At 46.9% G+C, this 17,170-nt stretch overlaps 2 protein-coding genes across 2 annotated transcripts in view; one reads left to right on the plus strand and one right to left on the minus strand.

Moving 5' to 3' along the window:
* Positions 1–17,170, plus strand: part of LOC311617582 (histone-lysine N-methyltransferase SETMAR-like) — a 485,271-nt gene that overhangs the window by 425,502 nt on the left and 42,599 nt on the right. The gene's annotated exons all lie outside the window — the stretch shown is intronic.
* On the minus strand, positions 1,216–15,399 carry TAGLN3 (transgelin 3). The gene is made up of 4 exons (XM_084871931.1): positions 14,772–15,399; positions 13,455–13,629; positions 3,486–3,588; positions 1,216–1,690 (listed from the first exon to the last, which is right to left on the minus strand). The coding sequence occupies exons 1-4, from the start codon at positions 14,979–14,981 to the stop codon at positions 1,549–1,551; spliced, it is 630 nt and encodes a 209-aa protein (XP_084728057.1). The 5' UTR covers positions 14,982–15,399; the 3' UTR covers positions 1,216–1,548.

Genomic DNA, 17,170 nt, shown 5'->3' on the forward strand with positions numbered 1-17,170 from the left:
TGTGTATACATTTTCTAGGACACCCTATATTAAGAACTCAATAAACTCTGTTGACTGACTGACTGGGATGGTTTTCTATTTTCATATCTTCAACACATAGATGGCTTTTTCTGATTACCAGGATAGAACAGTTTTGAATAAATAATTGGTGGGGGGGGAGAATGCTACATTAAGACATTAGTTAATAATGCCTTAGGACAAGACACTAAGAATTAGCAGAAAGTCTTTTAAAATCTTCGGCTGAGTCCTAATGTATAAAATAGGTAAGATCAGCGGTGCCTTGATTGAAGGACTGAGGAACCAGTATTCTGCCTCCTCAGCAGCCCTGCCCTCCCCTGCCATGTGGATCCCATAAAAATCTCTGTGGAAACAGAACTGCAAAGAACTTCATCTGAAACACCACCACCTAAACAGAGTTTGGTAATGTTTATAATTTCATTTATTTTTACCTTTTCTTATTTATTAACCATTCAGTATATAGATAAAAGACCTTATTTTCTTACTTAAATGCATTTCTTTGACACCCCCCACCCCCATTTCTACTGGTAGCAAAAATGGACGAATTGGTGGTTCCCCAGCCTAATTTGCTTTCTTAATTTTTTTGTGGAGAAAATCTTTAAATCCTATTTCATCCTTGCTAGATCTCAGTCATAGGCAGTAATTTAGAGGTTTAGACCCTATAATAACTAGAAACAAGCAATCTGCATTGTCTATCACTCCTGGCTGATGAAAACACTATATAAATGTCATCATCAAATCCAGGGTCGGGCCTGCAGGGAAACGATTATTGCTAGAGAAATGAAAGCTACTCATTCCTTCAGCTGATCATCACCCATCCATTTGCTAAAATCACCCATCCATCAGATACCTCCTGGGCATCTATAGAGAGAGCCTTAAGAACTCATTTTTTGCTCATTCCTCACAGAGTCTAGAATAATAAGAACAAGGTAGGTACTCAAAAAATGTGTGGGGGTCAAAGACCTTATTCTTGAACTCATGACATTGGGCTCTCAGAGAGGGCAAAACTATTTCTCAATTATCTACTACAACTTCAGAGATCAACATTACAACCTTGTAAGAGCTTCCTCGAAGCTAAGCTCTATTTGCACAGTTACAGCTACAGCTTAATTCTATCCTAGGGTCCACTTGAGTGGAATAGGAATCAGTCCTACCTGCAAAGTCACTAAGGCAAAAAAAAAAAAAAAAACTTTACACTTTAAGACATAAGACTCATTTGTTTATTTGGTGTGTTCTATACGTTGAGAAGGGAACATTTGGGGAAATAAATAAATAAATAAATAAATAATCAGACAAAAGGAGACTTGAGGGCCCAGGAGCGGAGGGGGAGGAAGCGGAGTCCTTGCATAGTTCTAAACGAACAGAAGGTGGCAGCAGTAGGCAACGCGGATTCTCAGCAGAAATGCAGCACTTGCAAAAACCAGGGACAGGAGGCTTTGAGAAAGGTCAGAAGGTGACTAACTATTTCTTTGTCATAGAGACCGTGGTGTGGAGCATCCGTCCTCACTACTGGGAACAGGATACAGCGTCTCACAGGATCTGCCTGGGCATCCCGTACCCCGTCATGCCCGCCTGGGAGGCACCCTTGTTGCTGCCCATCTGCAGGCCTATCACATTCTGTCCTTGGCGAAGCTGCTCCTCTGAGAATCCTCTCCGATTCTGCTGGGCTTTCCTGGGCAGAGAGAGTGAGATGGAATAATGTCATTCTGGCAGTTTTCAAACCCTTTGCAAGATAAGGCTAAGGGTTAAGGTTCCATTTTAGAGTTGAAGGACCTAGAAGTTATGAAGGGGAAATTTCTTACTCTAGACGAGAAGTCAGCAAACTTCAGTAAAGGGCCGGATAGTAACTAATTTGGCTGTGGGTGCCATAGAGACCATAGGAGGTCATTAATAAAACTAGGACTGAAACAGGATTTCAACTGGCCAATATCTGGGTGATTTTCAGACCAAGTTCTTTTTTAGACAGGCCTTGGTGGGGGCGGTTACTATTGTAGATAGAAGAGCAGGCCCTATCCTAGGCTTCATTCTGGCCATGAACTATGACCCTACCCTGAGCTATGGCTCTATCCTAAGATATGGCTCTATCCTGAACAATGGCCCCACCTTGAGCTGGGGTTCTACCCTGAGCTATGGCCACACCCTAAGCCAGTGGTCAGCAAACTGCAGCTCATGAGCTGAGGTTTGCTGCTCTGTTGACTAATGAGTTTGCCGACCACTGCCCTAAGCAATAGATCCATCTGAGCTATGGTTCAATCCTAAATTATAGTTCTACCTTAAGCAATGGCCTTACTCTGAGTTATGGTTCTACCATAAGCCCTGCCATGATACATGAGCTCTTACTCCTTGGAAGCCCAGATGTTTTTCTAGAATTTCCAGCCAAGATCAGTAGCTGCTTCTCTGGGGACTTCACTCTCGGGTAACTTTTCTGTCACCCTCTCTCTCACAGTTACTTCATACCCTTATGAAAATTAAAACCAGCTTTTCTTACAAAGCATGTCCTTAATCCCGTCCCAACCATCCCTGTAAAGGCTAAGGGTTAAAGTTCCATTTTAGAGTTGAAGGACCTAGAAGTTATGAAGGGGAAATTTCTTACTCTAGACGAGAAGTCAGCAAACTTCAGTAAAGGGCCGGATAGTAACTAATTTGGCTGTGGGTGCCATAGAGACCATGGGAGGTCATTAATAAAACTAGGACTGAAACAGGATTTCAACTGGCCAATATCTGGGTGATTTTCAGACCAAGTTCTTTTTTAAATAACACAGAAATAACCCTCAAAAAGAAAAGGGGGGTTAAGGAAATGAAAAGTCAGTTAACTGGTACAACATTTTCTTTTCTCTTCATCTCCCACTGAATTATTGGGTTGAGTTTCAGCTCTCTTGCTACCCCCAACTCCTGAAAAACAACAACAAAACAAGTCTCCTTAGGAAAAGGCCCTTTATTGATGTGACTGTAGAATTTGTTATTCAGACCAGGCCACTTCCTGAGACACCAGGACGACAGGTATTAACCACTGTCTCAGGCAAATAGGACATATTTCCCTTCATTATGTAGATGATAGATAGTAGAGAAAGATAGATGAGAGAGAGAGAGAGAGAGAGAGAGAGAGAGAGAGAGAGAGAGAATAGATATTAGTTTGATTAGTTTGATTCAGGGCTACTTAGGTCATAATAAAACCAAGTTCAGACATCAAGCCACTCCTAAGAAAAGCAATTTAGTCCTGCTCAAACTCAGAAGGACCAGAACCTGGAAACAATGGTAGGAAAGGCCTGATCATTTCTGCCCCGGGGGGATGATGACCTGCACATCAGCATCAGTCTTCCCTCGCTCTGGGAGACTCAGTTGTGGGGCCAGGAGTGCTTGTCCCCAGGGACTTTGTGTTGCAATAGCCTCCAGGGAGCTACATGGCTTCAGATGCTCCCTTCCTTAAAGTCAACCCGTGCTCCAGCAGGGCCGAGAACGGATTTTACCTGTGAAACCAGGATGGCTCTCCCCGGTAGCAGCCGTCATCCTTGGTGACTGCAACACTGCCTAGAGCCATAAGGGTCCTCTGCACAGCTGCCATGTCCTTCCCTGGAAACCAACGGAGACATTCAAGCCAAGCATGTGTTAGGGCCAAGGAGTCTGGAAAGAGGGGGCTGGACCTTCGGGAAGGAAGTTCTGATAAGAGGCTGCAGGCAATCGAATTCAGGGAACAGGGATAGCAAATACTTCTCACAGTGGCCTGAAGACAAGCATAGCCCAACCTCTCAGAAACAAACAAACAAAAGAATCACCGGGCTCATTCTTTTCTATATGATGCATACCAGAGATGCCAGTTTCCAACCCGTGCAGAGTTGCTGGATGAATCAGACACTCACTTAGCAGCTCAGGTCTAGGTATGCCCCCACTCTGAGCAGGGCCCTGGCCTGGGTGGGTGCTGCTGGCTGTGGCGCGGGGAAGTCCTGTGGCGGACTGGTGTGGTGGGTTATGGAAGAGGATTTTCCTCAGCAGGGGGAGAGAGAAAAGGAGACTGGAAAGAAACTGGTTGGATGGATTAACTGCACCAAACCCCAGGTGGCTTCTCTCTTTCACTTTATCTGGGTTAAAAGGATCTAAAATCACCCATGTGCATCAAATTGAGTATTCACATGGCTGTTTGGGCTGGAGGCCTGGCAAATGAAGAAAAAACAAATCAACACAGAAGCACTCAGTGACACAGATGAGAGACCCTTTGTTTTGTGCTGCTTGAAGGAGTTAATGGATACAATAAATAAGTGGTAGGCAAGCGTGCATGAGAGAGAGCAAAAGAGGGGGGGGGGGGGCATGGGAGGGAAAGCCCTGTTAGCTGAGATGGCCAGGGACCCTTAACACTACAGCCTGCTCTTCCCATCTTTCCTCCCTTCCTCCCTTCCAGTTGACAACATGTCCTGGACTGAGAAAGATGCTGCCGGGTGATTAGCCCTGCATTTTAGAACCAGATCCAAGGTCCATATGAGCCAAGTTTGGATGCAAAATGTTCTAAAGGCACAGGGTTAGGAAGGAAGGCAGCTTGCAGCCTGCTGGGGAGTGGAGAAAGTTAAAGGACAGAGATTAAAAGGCTCTCTTCAGGCTGAGAGAGCCATCTGTGGGCTCTCCAGCCCAACTGCCGCCGCAAAGTCAGTCACTGGGAAATACAGAGTTCTGGGGGAAAGGCAGACGGGAAGTGAGAATGGAGTACAACTCTAATAAAATAAGCAATTAAGGCCTACAGAGGAAGTCCAGTCACGATGTCCATTTATTCGGAGATGAGAAAGACAGATCATTCTCTCCTCCGTCCCATTAACCACAGGCAGTTTCCTGGACCCTGAGGCCCTGGGGGGCTGGTTAATGGATACAGGGATAAAATGCTCTTAATGCAGAGTCCCCAAGACTCAAGGGACAGCTGAGATGGCAGAGAATGGAGAATCTGGGCAGCGGAGGGAAGGAAGAGAGCGCAAGGAATACTGGGAATTAAGAAGGAGGAAACACAGATGTGGTTATTAGCATGACTTTTCTCTTCTGCAGATAAAAAACATTTCTGTAATTGTTGCTGAACAGCAGGATATGTGGATATTAAAAAACAGAACCGCGGTGATGCTGTTCTGAAGGACCATGATTAAGCACAGGGAGGCTTAAGAAGGATAGGGTGAACCACACATCTCCACTCTGTACTGTGAGCGCACTGGGGATGGCTCTGATGGTTGGTGTGTCCAGGCTGATGGTTGGTGTGTCCAGGTTCTGGGAATCTGTGGAGCTTGACAGCCAGCAACTCAGCCACAGACACAAGTTCTGTTAACCATAGGCCCAGCCTCCTTCCTGTGGCTGGCTAATGTGTACTCTACATGAACCCAGAAAAGATGGAGGGAACTAAGTTGAGGGTAAAAGGAAGATATCTAGAACCATAAAGACCTCTCCACCTCCATCCCAGAGAATGGAAAAGGAAACAACTATATGACTGGGGCCAAAGAAGCTAGGGAAGGAGGCAGTCGATAGGAACAACATAGAAAGGTTTTCCTTAAGAGAATTTCCAAGGCAAAAGATTTTATATAAATTATAGGCCAGACAACTTTACCATATGTGACATCGACCACATAGAATTGATGCTATTCCTCCCAATGTATTGATAAAAAAAAATAAAAATAAAAAAAATAAAAATGAATCCAGGGATATTAATGAACTTGATTCACCCACCAAGTAGACCAGGGTCTGGCTTTAGCTCTGGTGTCTGAAAATAAAGCACACAGACCGTCCACTAAGCCACCTGTCCGGGTCCCCAGCGCAGGCTGGCTGAGGCACCTGCCTCGGTGATCAGGGAGGATCCGAAGGTATGGCACTGGCTGCTTCAGTGCCAGGCCAGAGCGAACGCACTGGGAGGAGAAAACTGGTCACAGTTCTTGGACCCCATAAGATCAAAGGCACCAGCCGTGAATGGCGGTAAGTCCTTGAGTGTTTTTGTCTGAAATAATTTCTCCAGGTCTCAACTCAAATAAGATTGAAGCAAGAGAAAGCAGTTCAAGTCAGTTATTGTCCAGATTCTAAACAACACCATGAGCAGAAATCTGTGTCTGTAACTAGTTCGGGTCTAACTTGTTTCTTGTCATGTGCGGTTACGTTTCTGGCAGATGCTCCTGGAAAGAATTCCAGCACTCAGGCCAAACTTCCCTTACCAGTTCTGAAGCCCAGATCAAGGGCTGTGGGTGGAAGGGGCCGTTGGTGGAGGCTGATCCCTGTCCCTGGGGGTCAAACGTGTAAATGTCTAAAGGAGCAGCGAGATGCAGCAGTCTCTGAAGTGTGCCAGGTAGAAAGCAAGGAAAGTTAAACTGCTGTGTCACCACCAAGTGCACCGTCTGCAGAGAGCAAAGCCTGCTTCAGGGCAAGAGCTTCTTGGATGATTTATGGGATGGTGCAGGGGTCTCTCTAAAAATATGAATGTTGAGGTCATTCCCTGGGGAGACTGATTCGACAGGCCTGGGGTGGGACCTAGCAGTTTATATTCTTAATAAACTCGGGTTTCACCTGGTGGCTCCCAATGAGACTGATCATCAGAATTACCTGCAATCTTAAAAATTCAGATTCTGGGATAATCTCCTGGGGCGACTGCAATGCAGCCAGGCTGGATAGGCAAGCACTGCTCCAGTTCTTTGGTTTTCAGTTTCTTAAAAAAGTCAAAAAGTCTGGCATTTGGTAAGCACTAAATAATATTTGTTAAGCAATAACTCCTTCCTTCAGAGATAGCTTCTACAAAGTCAAGTAGTAAAATCAATAATTAGAAGGGCTCTGCTCCAGGCTGTGAGCCAGCTCAGAGGCCTGGGAGCTTGGCATTTCTTTGCTCCCTGAAAGCTACCCCTAGATACGGTGGCAAGACCGTTTGAAAACCACTGCTCAAGGCTATTCTCCCAAGTGGGGTGTGGGGAGGTGGACGGAGAGAATAGAACTGACTAAGTGCTGGGAATTTTCTAAATGCTCAAGAGCAGAAATGAGATTGACGCCTAATGGGGATCTAAAAATGGGATTTCTACTCTGACCAGTGTGGCCCAATGGACAGTACACTGGCCCAACCACTAAAGGGTCCCAGGTTCATTTCCCAGCCTTGGTCTCTCCCATTGATGTTTCTCTTTCTCTCTCTCCGCTCACCTCCCTCTCACTCTCTCTTTAAAAAAAAAAAAAAAAAAAAAAAATCATTGGGAAAAAAATATTCTCGGGTGAGAATTAACACAAATAAAAAAAAAAAAAATGAGACCGTTGGACAAAGGGTAGAGACACATGAAAGCGGAGTGGCCAAGTGTAAATTTTAATCAGGCTACCTCTAGCCCCCCTATCACAGGGGAAACTAATTAGAACTTGAAGTTGTGAAAAAAGTTGGTGGCCCAGTAGCTTCCCTGTCTCACCAACAAAACTTCTCAGAGAGTCTCAGATATCGACTGCCACTTCTACTTGACAAGAGAGTGTTCCCTGTTTACTGCATTATCATAAAACAGTGTTTCTCTAAGTGTGTCTTTCTCCCACTCCAAACCACCAAATGATAAGCTCTGGGGAGCGGGGCCAAGGTTCTGCATTGTAAGGCCCCCCTGGCCCAACCTCAGGGATTCTTCATGCCCATAAAGTTCGAGGTCCATTACCCTAAAGATACTAGAACAAAGATTTGTGTGTTGTTTTCTAATTACTTTCATGATAGCTTATGCAAGTCTGAAAAGAAAAATATAAAGAGAACAGTAAAAAAGGAAGGAAAAAAAAAAAAAGGCCAGAGAAACGTCACATTGGTGGAGAAAGTTGAGTTGGACATTCTACTTTCAACACTGAAACCCAGTCTTAATGTCAAAATTCTGCTCCAAAGCTTCTTCCATAGTACATCAGTTTTGACTCATCCTTTGCTACTTCTGGATCACTGGCTTTTTTTCATCTTTCTGGGACTTCGAGAGAAAGCAATCAGTGGAAGGAGGAGTCATTTCTTATTTCCCTGAGTAGTAACTTAGGCATAGGCCCCAATTCTCCTTCCAAGCTGGAGGAGAGCTTGCTGTAGTCCATGGAGAAACGTCCGAGGGGAGGCAGGGCTTGCACTGTGAATTCAATTAATTCTTGTTGCTTGTCTCCCTGGAGAAACTCTCTAGGGCAGTGGTTCCCAGAGCAGCAGAAGCAGTGTCGGCTATGAATTGGTAAGAAATGCAAATTCCTAGGCTCAGAAACTCTGGGGCTGGGCCCAGCAATGTGTTTTAACAAGGTGGTTCTGATGCACACTGGGGTTTGAGAACCCCAGCCAGAGGAAAAACTAGCCAAACACAACTGGGAGCAGCACTTGTAAGAAATGCTGTGAAGGCTGTTCGGATAGAAAAGGTGGCTTCAGGCAGGAGGCATCTGAGATATTTCAAGTCCCTACAGGCACCTCACAGTATCCCAAAAATATCTCAAATTGGGTGAAATGTCTCTTTGCTCTGCTGTTGAGGAATGACACATGCAGTGACACCTCCTCAGAGAATATATTTGGACTTTCCAGGCACTCAACCTCTGGATGTAAAACCCAACTCCCTCCTAACTGCCAGCATTCCAGGAGGGGAAACAGGGAGGCATGACAAACCCATGTGTCTGGTTCCTCGTCAGTAAAATCCCTGAGAAGAGTAATCAGATTTGATTGATCTTTGAGTCTTGCCTGCTCTGACATTCTAGAATTCTACATGTGTAATGTCCACCACCTAGTTATGCAAAGGTTAGTTGTCAAGGGACTTGCAGTAGGGGAAAGAAGCCAGCATTGTGCTGGGCATTTTACTCATTTACAGTCCTTACAAGAACCCTCTGAGGAAGGCGCTAGACCTGTTTATAGAGAAGGGAACTGAGGCTCTGAGAAGCTAAGCAGTTCAAACAAGGTCACACAAGTAGGATGTAGTTAAAGGGTTTCCACCCCATCTACATGGCTCCCACTCATGCTCTTCCCACAGTGCTGAAATCTTCTGGGTCTGAAATTGGGGAAAGATATCAAGAGGATAATGACCAGGTCCTAGCTGGTTTGGCTCAGTGGATAGAGCATCGGCCTGTGGACTGAAGGGTCCTGTGTTCGATTCCGGTCAAGGGCATATCCCCGGGTTGCAGGCTCAATCCCCAGTAGGGGGCATGCAGGAGGCAGCCAATCAATGATTCTCTCTCGTCATTGATGTTTTTATCTCTCTCACTCTCTCTCCCTTCCTCTTTAAAATCAATAAAAATATTTTTTTTAAAAAAGGAGGGTAATGGCCAGGAGGTGGGAAAAAGTCACTAAGGTGACCTGCAAAGCTTGCCTCTCCCTACTGAGGAATGGCAGACAAATGAGGGCAAAGGTCATCCAGGTAACCCTACCAGCTTCTGTGTGAAGCCATTAATGGAATCCATTCATTACAAGACAAAATTTGTGCCATTCCAGCCTTGCTCCTGTGCTCTCATTTTGTATGTCTTAAAAAAAAAAAAAAAAAAAAAAAAAAAAAAAAAAAAAAAAGTCCAGGCCAATCACAGTAGTAATTTTTACATTTATTATGTGCTATTATTGCCAGGCACTATGCTAAGCACTGCTCACGCATTATCTCACTTATTCCCCATGTCAACACTGTGAAGTAGATATGATTATTCCCATTTACAGCTGAGGAAATTGAAGCTTAGAAAAGTTAATTGATACGTGATGGAGCAGAGCTTTGGACCACAGTCTAATTTTTGACTCACTGGACTACCTTCCAGGATAAGTGTTCTTTGAGTCTGTCTGACCAGCATACTCACATGTTCTCTCTCTTTTACACACACACACACACACACACACACACACACACACACACACACTTTTCTTGCTCATCCCTTTCTCCCCTTCCCCCTTTCCCTCCGAAGATGCTAAAATCTAACCTCCAGTTCGCTCTCCTCTGAATCACAGACAGCTGAGTCAGCCCCACCCCTGCCTTATCCAGTGGCCCTCCCTCAAAGTCACCAACCAGGCGCTCAGCTTCTCTCCTTGAAGAGAGACTTGCCCAGTCCCCTCCCATGCTCTACATGCCCTTATTCCTCCAGCATCAGCAGCTCCCTCCCAAGGAACTTGACTAGCTTTGTCTATAACATCCCTGTGAATGGGTTGTTTTCTGGACCATGCATCCCTGGGTTCCTTTTTAAAGTCCAGAACCTTTTTTCTATCTCTCTCTCTTCCTAAAGTCCAGAACCTTTCATTCTGGTGCCTCCATTCCATTCCAAACATTTCACGTTGTGTCTAAAAGGGTTTTCAGGATAGTGAGTACATCTGGAGCCTCTGCCCATCTAGATAACTGGAGCCTAAACAGAAGGCATTTGGCAAGCCTGGGCTCCAGGCTCTATGTGTCTGCAACGTAATAGCACCACAGAGTCACCAGGCAGCTATGGGCAGGATGAGCCCTCCATGGAGAGATGCCGGGCAGAGGGGAAGGGGAGCTGAGAGGTGTGGAGCATAAAGAGGAAGGACAAGGAATGCTGGACTTGCAAGAGCCAGGGCCACATGGGCAGAATCAGGAGTGAATGTGAGTCAACGGAAAACCACAGCCAGGGTGTAGAATAGCAGAGGGAATGTGGCACCAAGCTAAGCAAATGGCTAATCCAATAGCTCTATATACAAACACGTACACCCTCATACACACATAGACACACTAACTGTGCCTCGCAGCATCCTCTAATGTCTGCACAGTCATCCCCAAACTCAAGAATGACAACCAGCTCTTACAGAACGGACCCAGCCTTGGTTGCTCAGTCCACATGCCATACTGTGGGCTCACCACTGGGTTTTCTAGGGCCACTGCCCCTCCCCCTTTCTCTGCTCAAAGCAACCCACCTCTTGCTCCGTTGCATAGAAACCAGCTCTGGCTTGAGCTCCAGACAGTGATCATGGGAGATGTCAAGTACCTCCTCTAAGGTTTAGAATGAGTCTCCCTGAAATTCAGTTCTTGGTTACCCCTCCATGGAGAGAGCCACTGCACCCGGGGACGCTAGAGGCCATCTGGACACTCTTACACACTGCTTTCCTATGGCCAGCTATTCTTCCTACTGCATGGCCTTACCTGCAGTAGGCCAGCCACAGTACTCAGGAGTGGGTTTCCTCCCTTATTCCTTTAAAGCCCCATCCTTCTTCTGCCTGAGGTGGAGACCCCTCTGTGTCTGCTTTGTTGGCTTTTTCTAGGAGCATTAACCTGTCCTGGAGTCCACCTGTCCACTACCCTATCTCTGCCTCTCAACCTCCCTCTTCCCTAAGAGATATCTAACACCCAGGGCCGGGGAGGTGGTGTAGACCAATACCTATTCTCCCTCCCCCATCACTGTCAGCACCTCCTGGGTGTAAAAGTTCATGTGCATGGTCTTTGGAAAAGGGGGAAAGGTGAGCAAAGCATCCTCAGTAATGGAAAGTCAGAAAAGCACCCTAGGGAGACACACCTCTCATACACCTCCCAGGTTCTTCATCCTCTTACACTTCCTGTACTTGGGGGGAGGTTATGGGGGCCCCTTCCCTTTACACAAACCTCCTAGTTAGTGCAGGGACTCTAGCCTTTCGTCCCACACAGCTCTGACTCATCCTCCTCCTTTTCAGCCTCATTCATCATCATCATGACTCAATAGCTCACTCATAGTATAGTTGAAGGCAACAGCCTACTGGCGGAAGCGTGGCATGGCAGACTAGTTAAGGCCTTATTCTTTGGCATCAGAAAGACTGAGTTTGAGCCAAAACCAGTTTGGCTCAGTGGTAGAGCATCAGTCTGCGGACTGAAAGGTCCCGGGTTCGATTCCAGTCAAGGGCATGTACATTGGTTGCGGGCACATCCCCGGTAGGGGGTGTGCAAGAGGCAGCTGGTCGATGTTACTCTCTCATTGATGTTTCTAGCTTTCTATCCCTCTCTCCTCCTCTCTGTAAAAAATCAATAAAATATATTTAATAAATAAATAAATAAATAAATAAATAAATAAATAAATAAATCCTACTGTGGATCAGGGTAGGGTCATGTTTACTCTGTTCAAAGAAAAATTCTTTAAAAAAAAAAAAAAAAAAAAAAAAAGACTGAGTTTGAGTCCTGAGCTCTGCTAATTACCAGCCAGCCAAATGATGAACACATGCAACCATGAGCAAGCTCCAGTTTTGTCATTTATGAAATGAGAGAATTAATAACTTTTACTTCATAGAACTGTAGGAGAATTGATTGGCAGTATGTAGGAAAGCACTTGAACCTTGCCTAGTGCATAGGAAAATATCAATAAGCAGTAGCTATATTCATTAGCTGGGAAAACTCATCATAGTTTTTATCTAAAAAGGAAGTATCAACTGTGGCATTCCACAGTGATTTGGAAGCACGTGTCCATGAAGTCAATGGCCGGAATGTCTGGATACCCAGTTTTCCAAGTAACGGCAGAACAAGGAATCCTATGACAGACATTTTAGGATTTTAGCTACTCATCTGTGAGTGAAACAGGAAATGCCAGCTCTCTACCTAACATAGAGTAGGCTGTGAGGATTAAGGAGGCAACAGTTTCTTTTTAAGTTGTTTAGTAGCCTAGTGTTCTGCTAGAAATATATTTCAACCATCATTTGACTGTCCCTTAAAATCTCATTGTCTATTGATCACAGGAAAGTTACCCTGTTTTCTCTGCCAGCAGAACCATTTGGGTCGATGCCCCGAGCATCCTGCTGGTTGGGTCACTTATAACAGCCAGTGACAATGAGCAGGACTGAGCACAGGCAACCTGGAAACCCTGCTGGGACTGGTCTGCGGCTTCCTGTGCCCAGGCAGGTCTCATGTGAACAGTCGCATGGATGGGCGCCTGCAATTGGTCTCATTTCCCCCCATTTCCCCCAATAATGGTGAATTGTTAAATATGTCCTGAAATGTGATATGATTTTCATGCCTCTTAAGGTTTCTTAATCAAGTCAATTTGCAAATGTAAAAGAAGCCATTTATCAGACTCTGATAGAATACATATCTGGAAGGTGTAGTCACCAAGCTCATAGTTTAATAAACGGTTGGTTGAGGTGTTATTTATTTCTGAGACTGAATGACAAATTGTACCAGGTGGCTTTATCTAAGAGTCCCACTGCTGGTGAGTCAGAAACACACACACACACCCCACTCTCTCCCAGTAGCTTTTTGTTCAGAAAGAGTATGATGTGGGAGGGCTAGCAGGAATGAACAGCACCCATATAATGATTTTAGCTTCCTCTCTGTTTACTCCTTAGTGTTCTGAGGTCCCTGCTGTGAAAGGGGGTGTGCATTTCCTTCAATGGAACATCATAAAAGGGAGGCTAACAACACCCCTGGCTGACAGCTGGTAACACTCCCCCACCTCACACACACACACACACACACACACACACACACACACAACACACAGGCACAGGGAAGAACACCGTGAGCAGATTTCACAAAGAGATGGGTGGGCAAGGGGAGGAGAGGGGGGGTGGATAGTCCCAAAGGCACAGGGCTGTTTACCTTCCCATAAATCCACTGTTTGGAAAATGTCAGTGGTCCTGACACCGTAGGCCTCTGCAGCTTTCAGGAACTGGGAGATCTGCTCCATCTGCTTAAAAGCCATCTTGGACCCTGAGATCTTGGCAATGGGCTCTTGCCCAGGTGGGTATAAGCTGTTTATCAGCTTGCACAGGACCTGAAGGGGAAAAGGCAGGGACACCATCAATTTTCCCTTCGATATTTACCCACCACTAATGCAAAGGGAACCCTGGCCCCCACCGGACACAGCTGAGAGGTTTGACACAGGCAAATCTTGGGCCCCAGGCAGGCATGGACTCTAGGCTGGAAGGCCAGGCTCCCATATGAAACCCCTAAGACTCAGGCAACCCCACCCCAGGGCTGCTGCTGACCTCAGGGAGTCCAGTAGCCCAGGAATCCCCTTCCATCCTTGCTCCTCCCTTCCTTCTTCCGGGTGAGGGTAAGAATGTTTACAGATAGGAAATGATGTGCAGGGACGAGGCCATGTTTCAATGCTGGGATGAGCTAGTGGTGGCGCCCAGGGTGGCCAAACGATAGCATCTAAGATGATTTCTGCTATCAAAAGGCCGATCCGAATCAGCCTTCAGGAACTCATCCCATATATGCTAATGAAGTATACACCCTCCTCCCAGATACCTGTCACCCAAATGCTGGGCAGCCCAGCAGAAGCGAGGGATAACAGTTATGTAACGGCAGTCAATCACACCCTGAAGGGAAAAGATGGGCTCTGTTGGAATCAGCAGAGCCTGCGGTCCCCGATTTCCCAAACACAGGAGCATCTGGTCAGAAAAGCAGTTCTCAAATAAGCATGGCCTTCCGTTCCCTGAGAGCCGCTCCATTCATCGGACAGACACGGAGCACCCCGGGGGGCATGGCTCTGGAAGGAAGGTGGCCAATCTCCCCCGTCTCCTTTGTTTTACTGAGTAACCAACCCATTCCCCGGGGGAAGGGATGGCCCCAGATGAGCGGATGCACCAAAAAGGCTGGACCAATCTCAAGGAAATAACTTACTACCTCTATTCTCCCTGGAAAAGCAAAAGGGCTTCGGATTTGCCAACAAATCCGAAGGCAGCTGCTGTGTTGGATGGGTGGAGGATCCCCTGAGCTAGCTAGGGAATGCTAGCTCGGGGGTAAGAGTGGGGAGGGATGCCCAGATCTTCCAACCCCGAGTAAATCAAGGCATTTCCATTCCCTCCCAGGGACCCCAAGTGGACAGCAGCTGCTCCCCGCACCGCAGCCTCCCCTGAAAAGAGAAAGCCCCCCGGAGGCTCCCCTGCCCACCGACCCCGCCGCCCTCACCGTCCCGTCCATCAGCCACTGCTGGAAATGGGCCCTGCCGGGGGGCGGGTGCTCGATGTCCTCGGCGCACTGCAGCATGATCCAGTCCACCAGCTTGTTCTCCAGGTCCGCGTCGTACTTCTGCTCGATCTTCTCCTGCACCTCCCGGCTGAGGCCGTAGCTGGGGCCGCGGTTCGCCATCGCTGCGCTGGGCGGGCGGGCGCGCGGCATCCACACAATAGCGCGCGGCTGGAGGCTGGAGGTGGCCGGGCCGCTGGCCCGCGGCAGCTGAGCGCGGAGAGAACCGGGCGTGGTTTAAACCCGGGAGCCAATGGAGCCGCAGGGATTGCACCTACAAACAACAGAGAGCGCAGCCACGCGCCAGTGACTCCAGAATAAAGCCCCTGCGGGTCCTGGGGCGAGGGAGGAGGGGGGCGCTGCAACCCTCCTCTCCGCCCCGCCTATCCACCCGATGAGATGATGATGTATGAGGCCTCGCATTCACAGGCAGCGAGGGGGAGGCTGGGTGGTCGTTTCTCACTCCTTCCAGGAGCACCCTGAGATGGGACGGAGCAGGTGAATATCAGGTGGCGAGGAAGGCCGCCTGGACGGCCAGCTGCCTCTGCTGCATTGGCTTTGCTAGAATGGTGCACTGATTTGATTTTTTCCGGGCTGAGGGAGGTCACACCAGGGGGGTTGCTAAGAGCCCTCAAAAAAAAAAACAAAAAAAAAAAAAACAAAACACACACACACACACACACACACACACACAAAAAAAAAAAAAAAAAAAAAAAAAACAAAAAAAAAAAAAAAAAAAAACAGCCCTTTCCTGCTGTCGGTCAAGCCCGCAGCCTCCCTCCCTCTGGGAGCTTCTTTCTCAGCTGCAAGGATTCCCGCCCCTCCTCTGGGGGACGCGGCCCCTTGGGTCCCAGGCCAGCGCACAGCTGCACAGGGGATGGGGCCTGGAAGAGGGTCCATGCAGTCAGCTGTCCATCTGTCAGGGGTTGCCAAGCCCCTCCCCCCTGCCCCTGCCCGGGGAATAGTTGTCCGGCAGGACAGGGCAGGAGGGGCTGAGAGCTACAGCCATTAACGTCCTCTGCTGCCAGCCAGATTTCACCCAGAAATCTGGTGGGAAACTGTGTCTCAGCTTGGCTTATCCAAGGATTGCAGCTTTTTAATGCTGTTTTTACTAGAAAGACACCGAGAACATGTTTGATAAATTAAAAAGAGCTCGATATGCTAAGAACTCTTGGAATAAAAGATTTGGATGGGGTGTAAAGATTTTAATTAAGGAACAGTAGAGGACAACTATATGTTATCAGTGGTAACTATGTTTGCAAAAAAGACTTCAGAAGAAATCATTGGACTTAAGTTGACCTGAAATTTTTATAACTGTGAAAGGGTTTGGCAGTTAGCTTATCTTCCTAGTCTGGGAGTAAAGATTGAGTCTTAACTGCTTTTGTCTAAGTCTCTGGGTACTTATCGTGAGAGAAAGAGCCAAAAAATTGTTCTCTGGTTCACTCAACAAATAGTTTTTGAGCTCTTACCTGTCGGTCTGTGTCACATTCTGTGCTTGAGAGGAATAAAGTATAATTCTTGCCTCAGGAGCACTTGATCAATTGACTCAGGCACATTAGATAAAGCAATTCTAGTGCTTGGGATGGTGATCTTGGTTTCTGTGGGAAATTGATTAGAAGCTATGCAGGAAATGACTCCTCAAATAATACATGTATTGCAAAAAATCTACCGCTGGCTGGAGCCTGGACTATTGAAAATTTAATTACTTAGCACATATGTGGTGGGTGTGCCTGAGAAAAGACTTAGTGGCCAGTAGTTGATGGCCTAGGTGAGAGAATTCTGAAAAACTAAGTGTGGTAGATTCAAGAGTTTTGAGGAGAGCAGCCAGTTTAGAAATCAGCATTAGAAGGGCTGGCTGACTAATGAAGGTCTTGTTGCTGCATGGAATTCTCAGTAGAAGAAGCTCTACAGACAAGAGAATTCTCTCCAGAGACCTGGAGCTTAGGGAAAGGGCGGGAAAACTTGTCAGCAGAATTTTGAACATCACAGAGTTGTACCATGGGTGGTAGCAATAAGGGCAATTCCAACCTCAGCCTAAGGAAAAGGAGGCCCAGGGAGAAGAGAAGATATGTCACTTTCTCTGTGGCTGGAATTACTTTAAGGAAGGCAGTGGTTTGTTAATAAAGAGAGAAACAATTCTGAAAGAGGTACATTTGCCCCCGTTTTATATTTTTTCAGGCTATACTTTGCAGATCTTTTGTACCCGAAGATTTCTTCCCATTATAACAAAACTAAAGGCTCAGTGCATGAAATTCAGGTGTGTGTGTGTGTGTGTGTGTGTGGCGGGGGGGGGGGGGGGGGGGGGGGTCCCTCGGCCCAGCCTGCACTCTCTCCAATCTGGG

Source organism: Pipistrellus hanaki, assembly GCF_964339955.1.
Source record: "Pipistrellus hanaki genome assembly, chromosome: 2".
Lineage (NCBI taxonomy): Eukaryota > Metazoa > Chordata > Mammalia > Chiroptera > Vespertilionidae > Pipistrellus > Pipistrellus hanaki.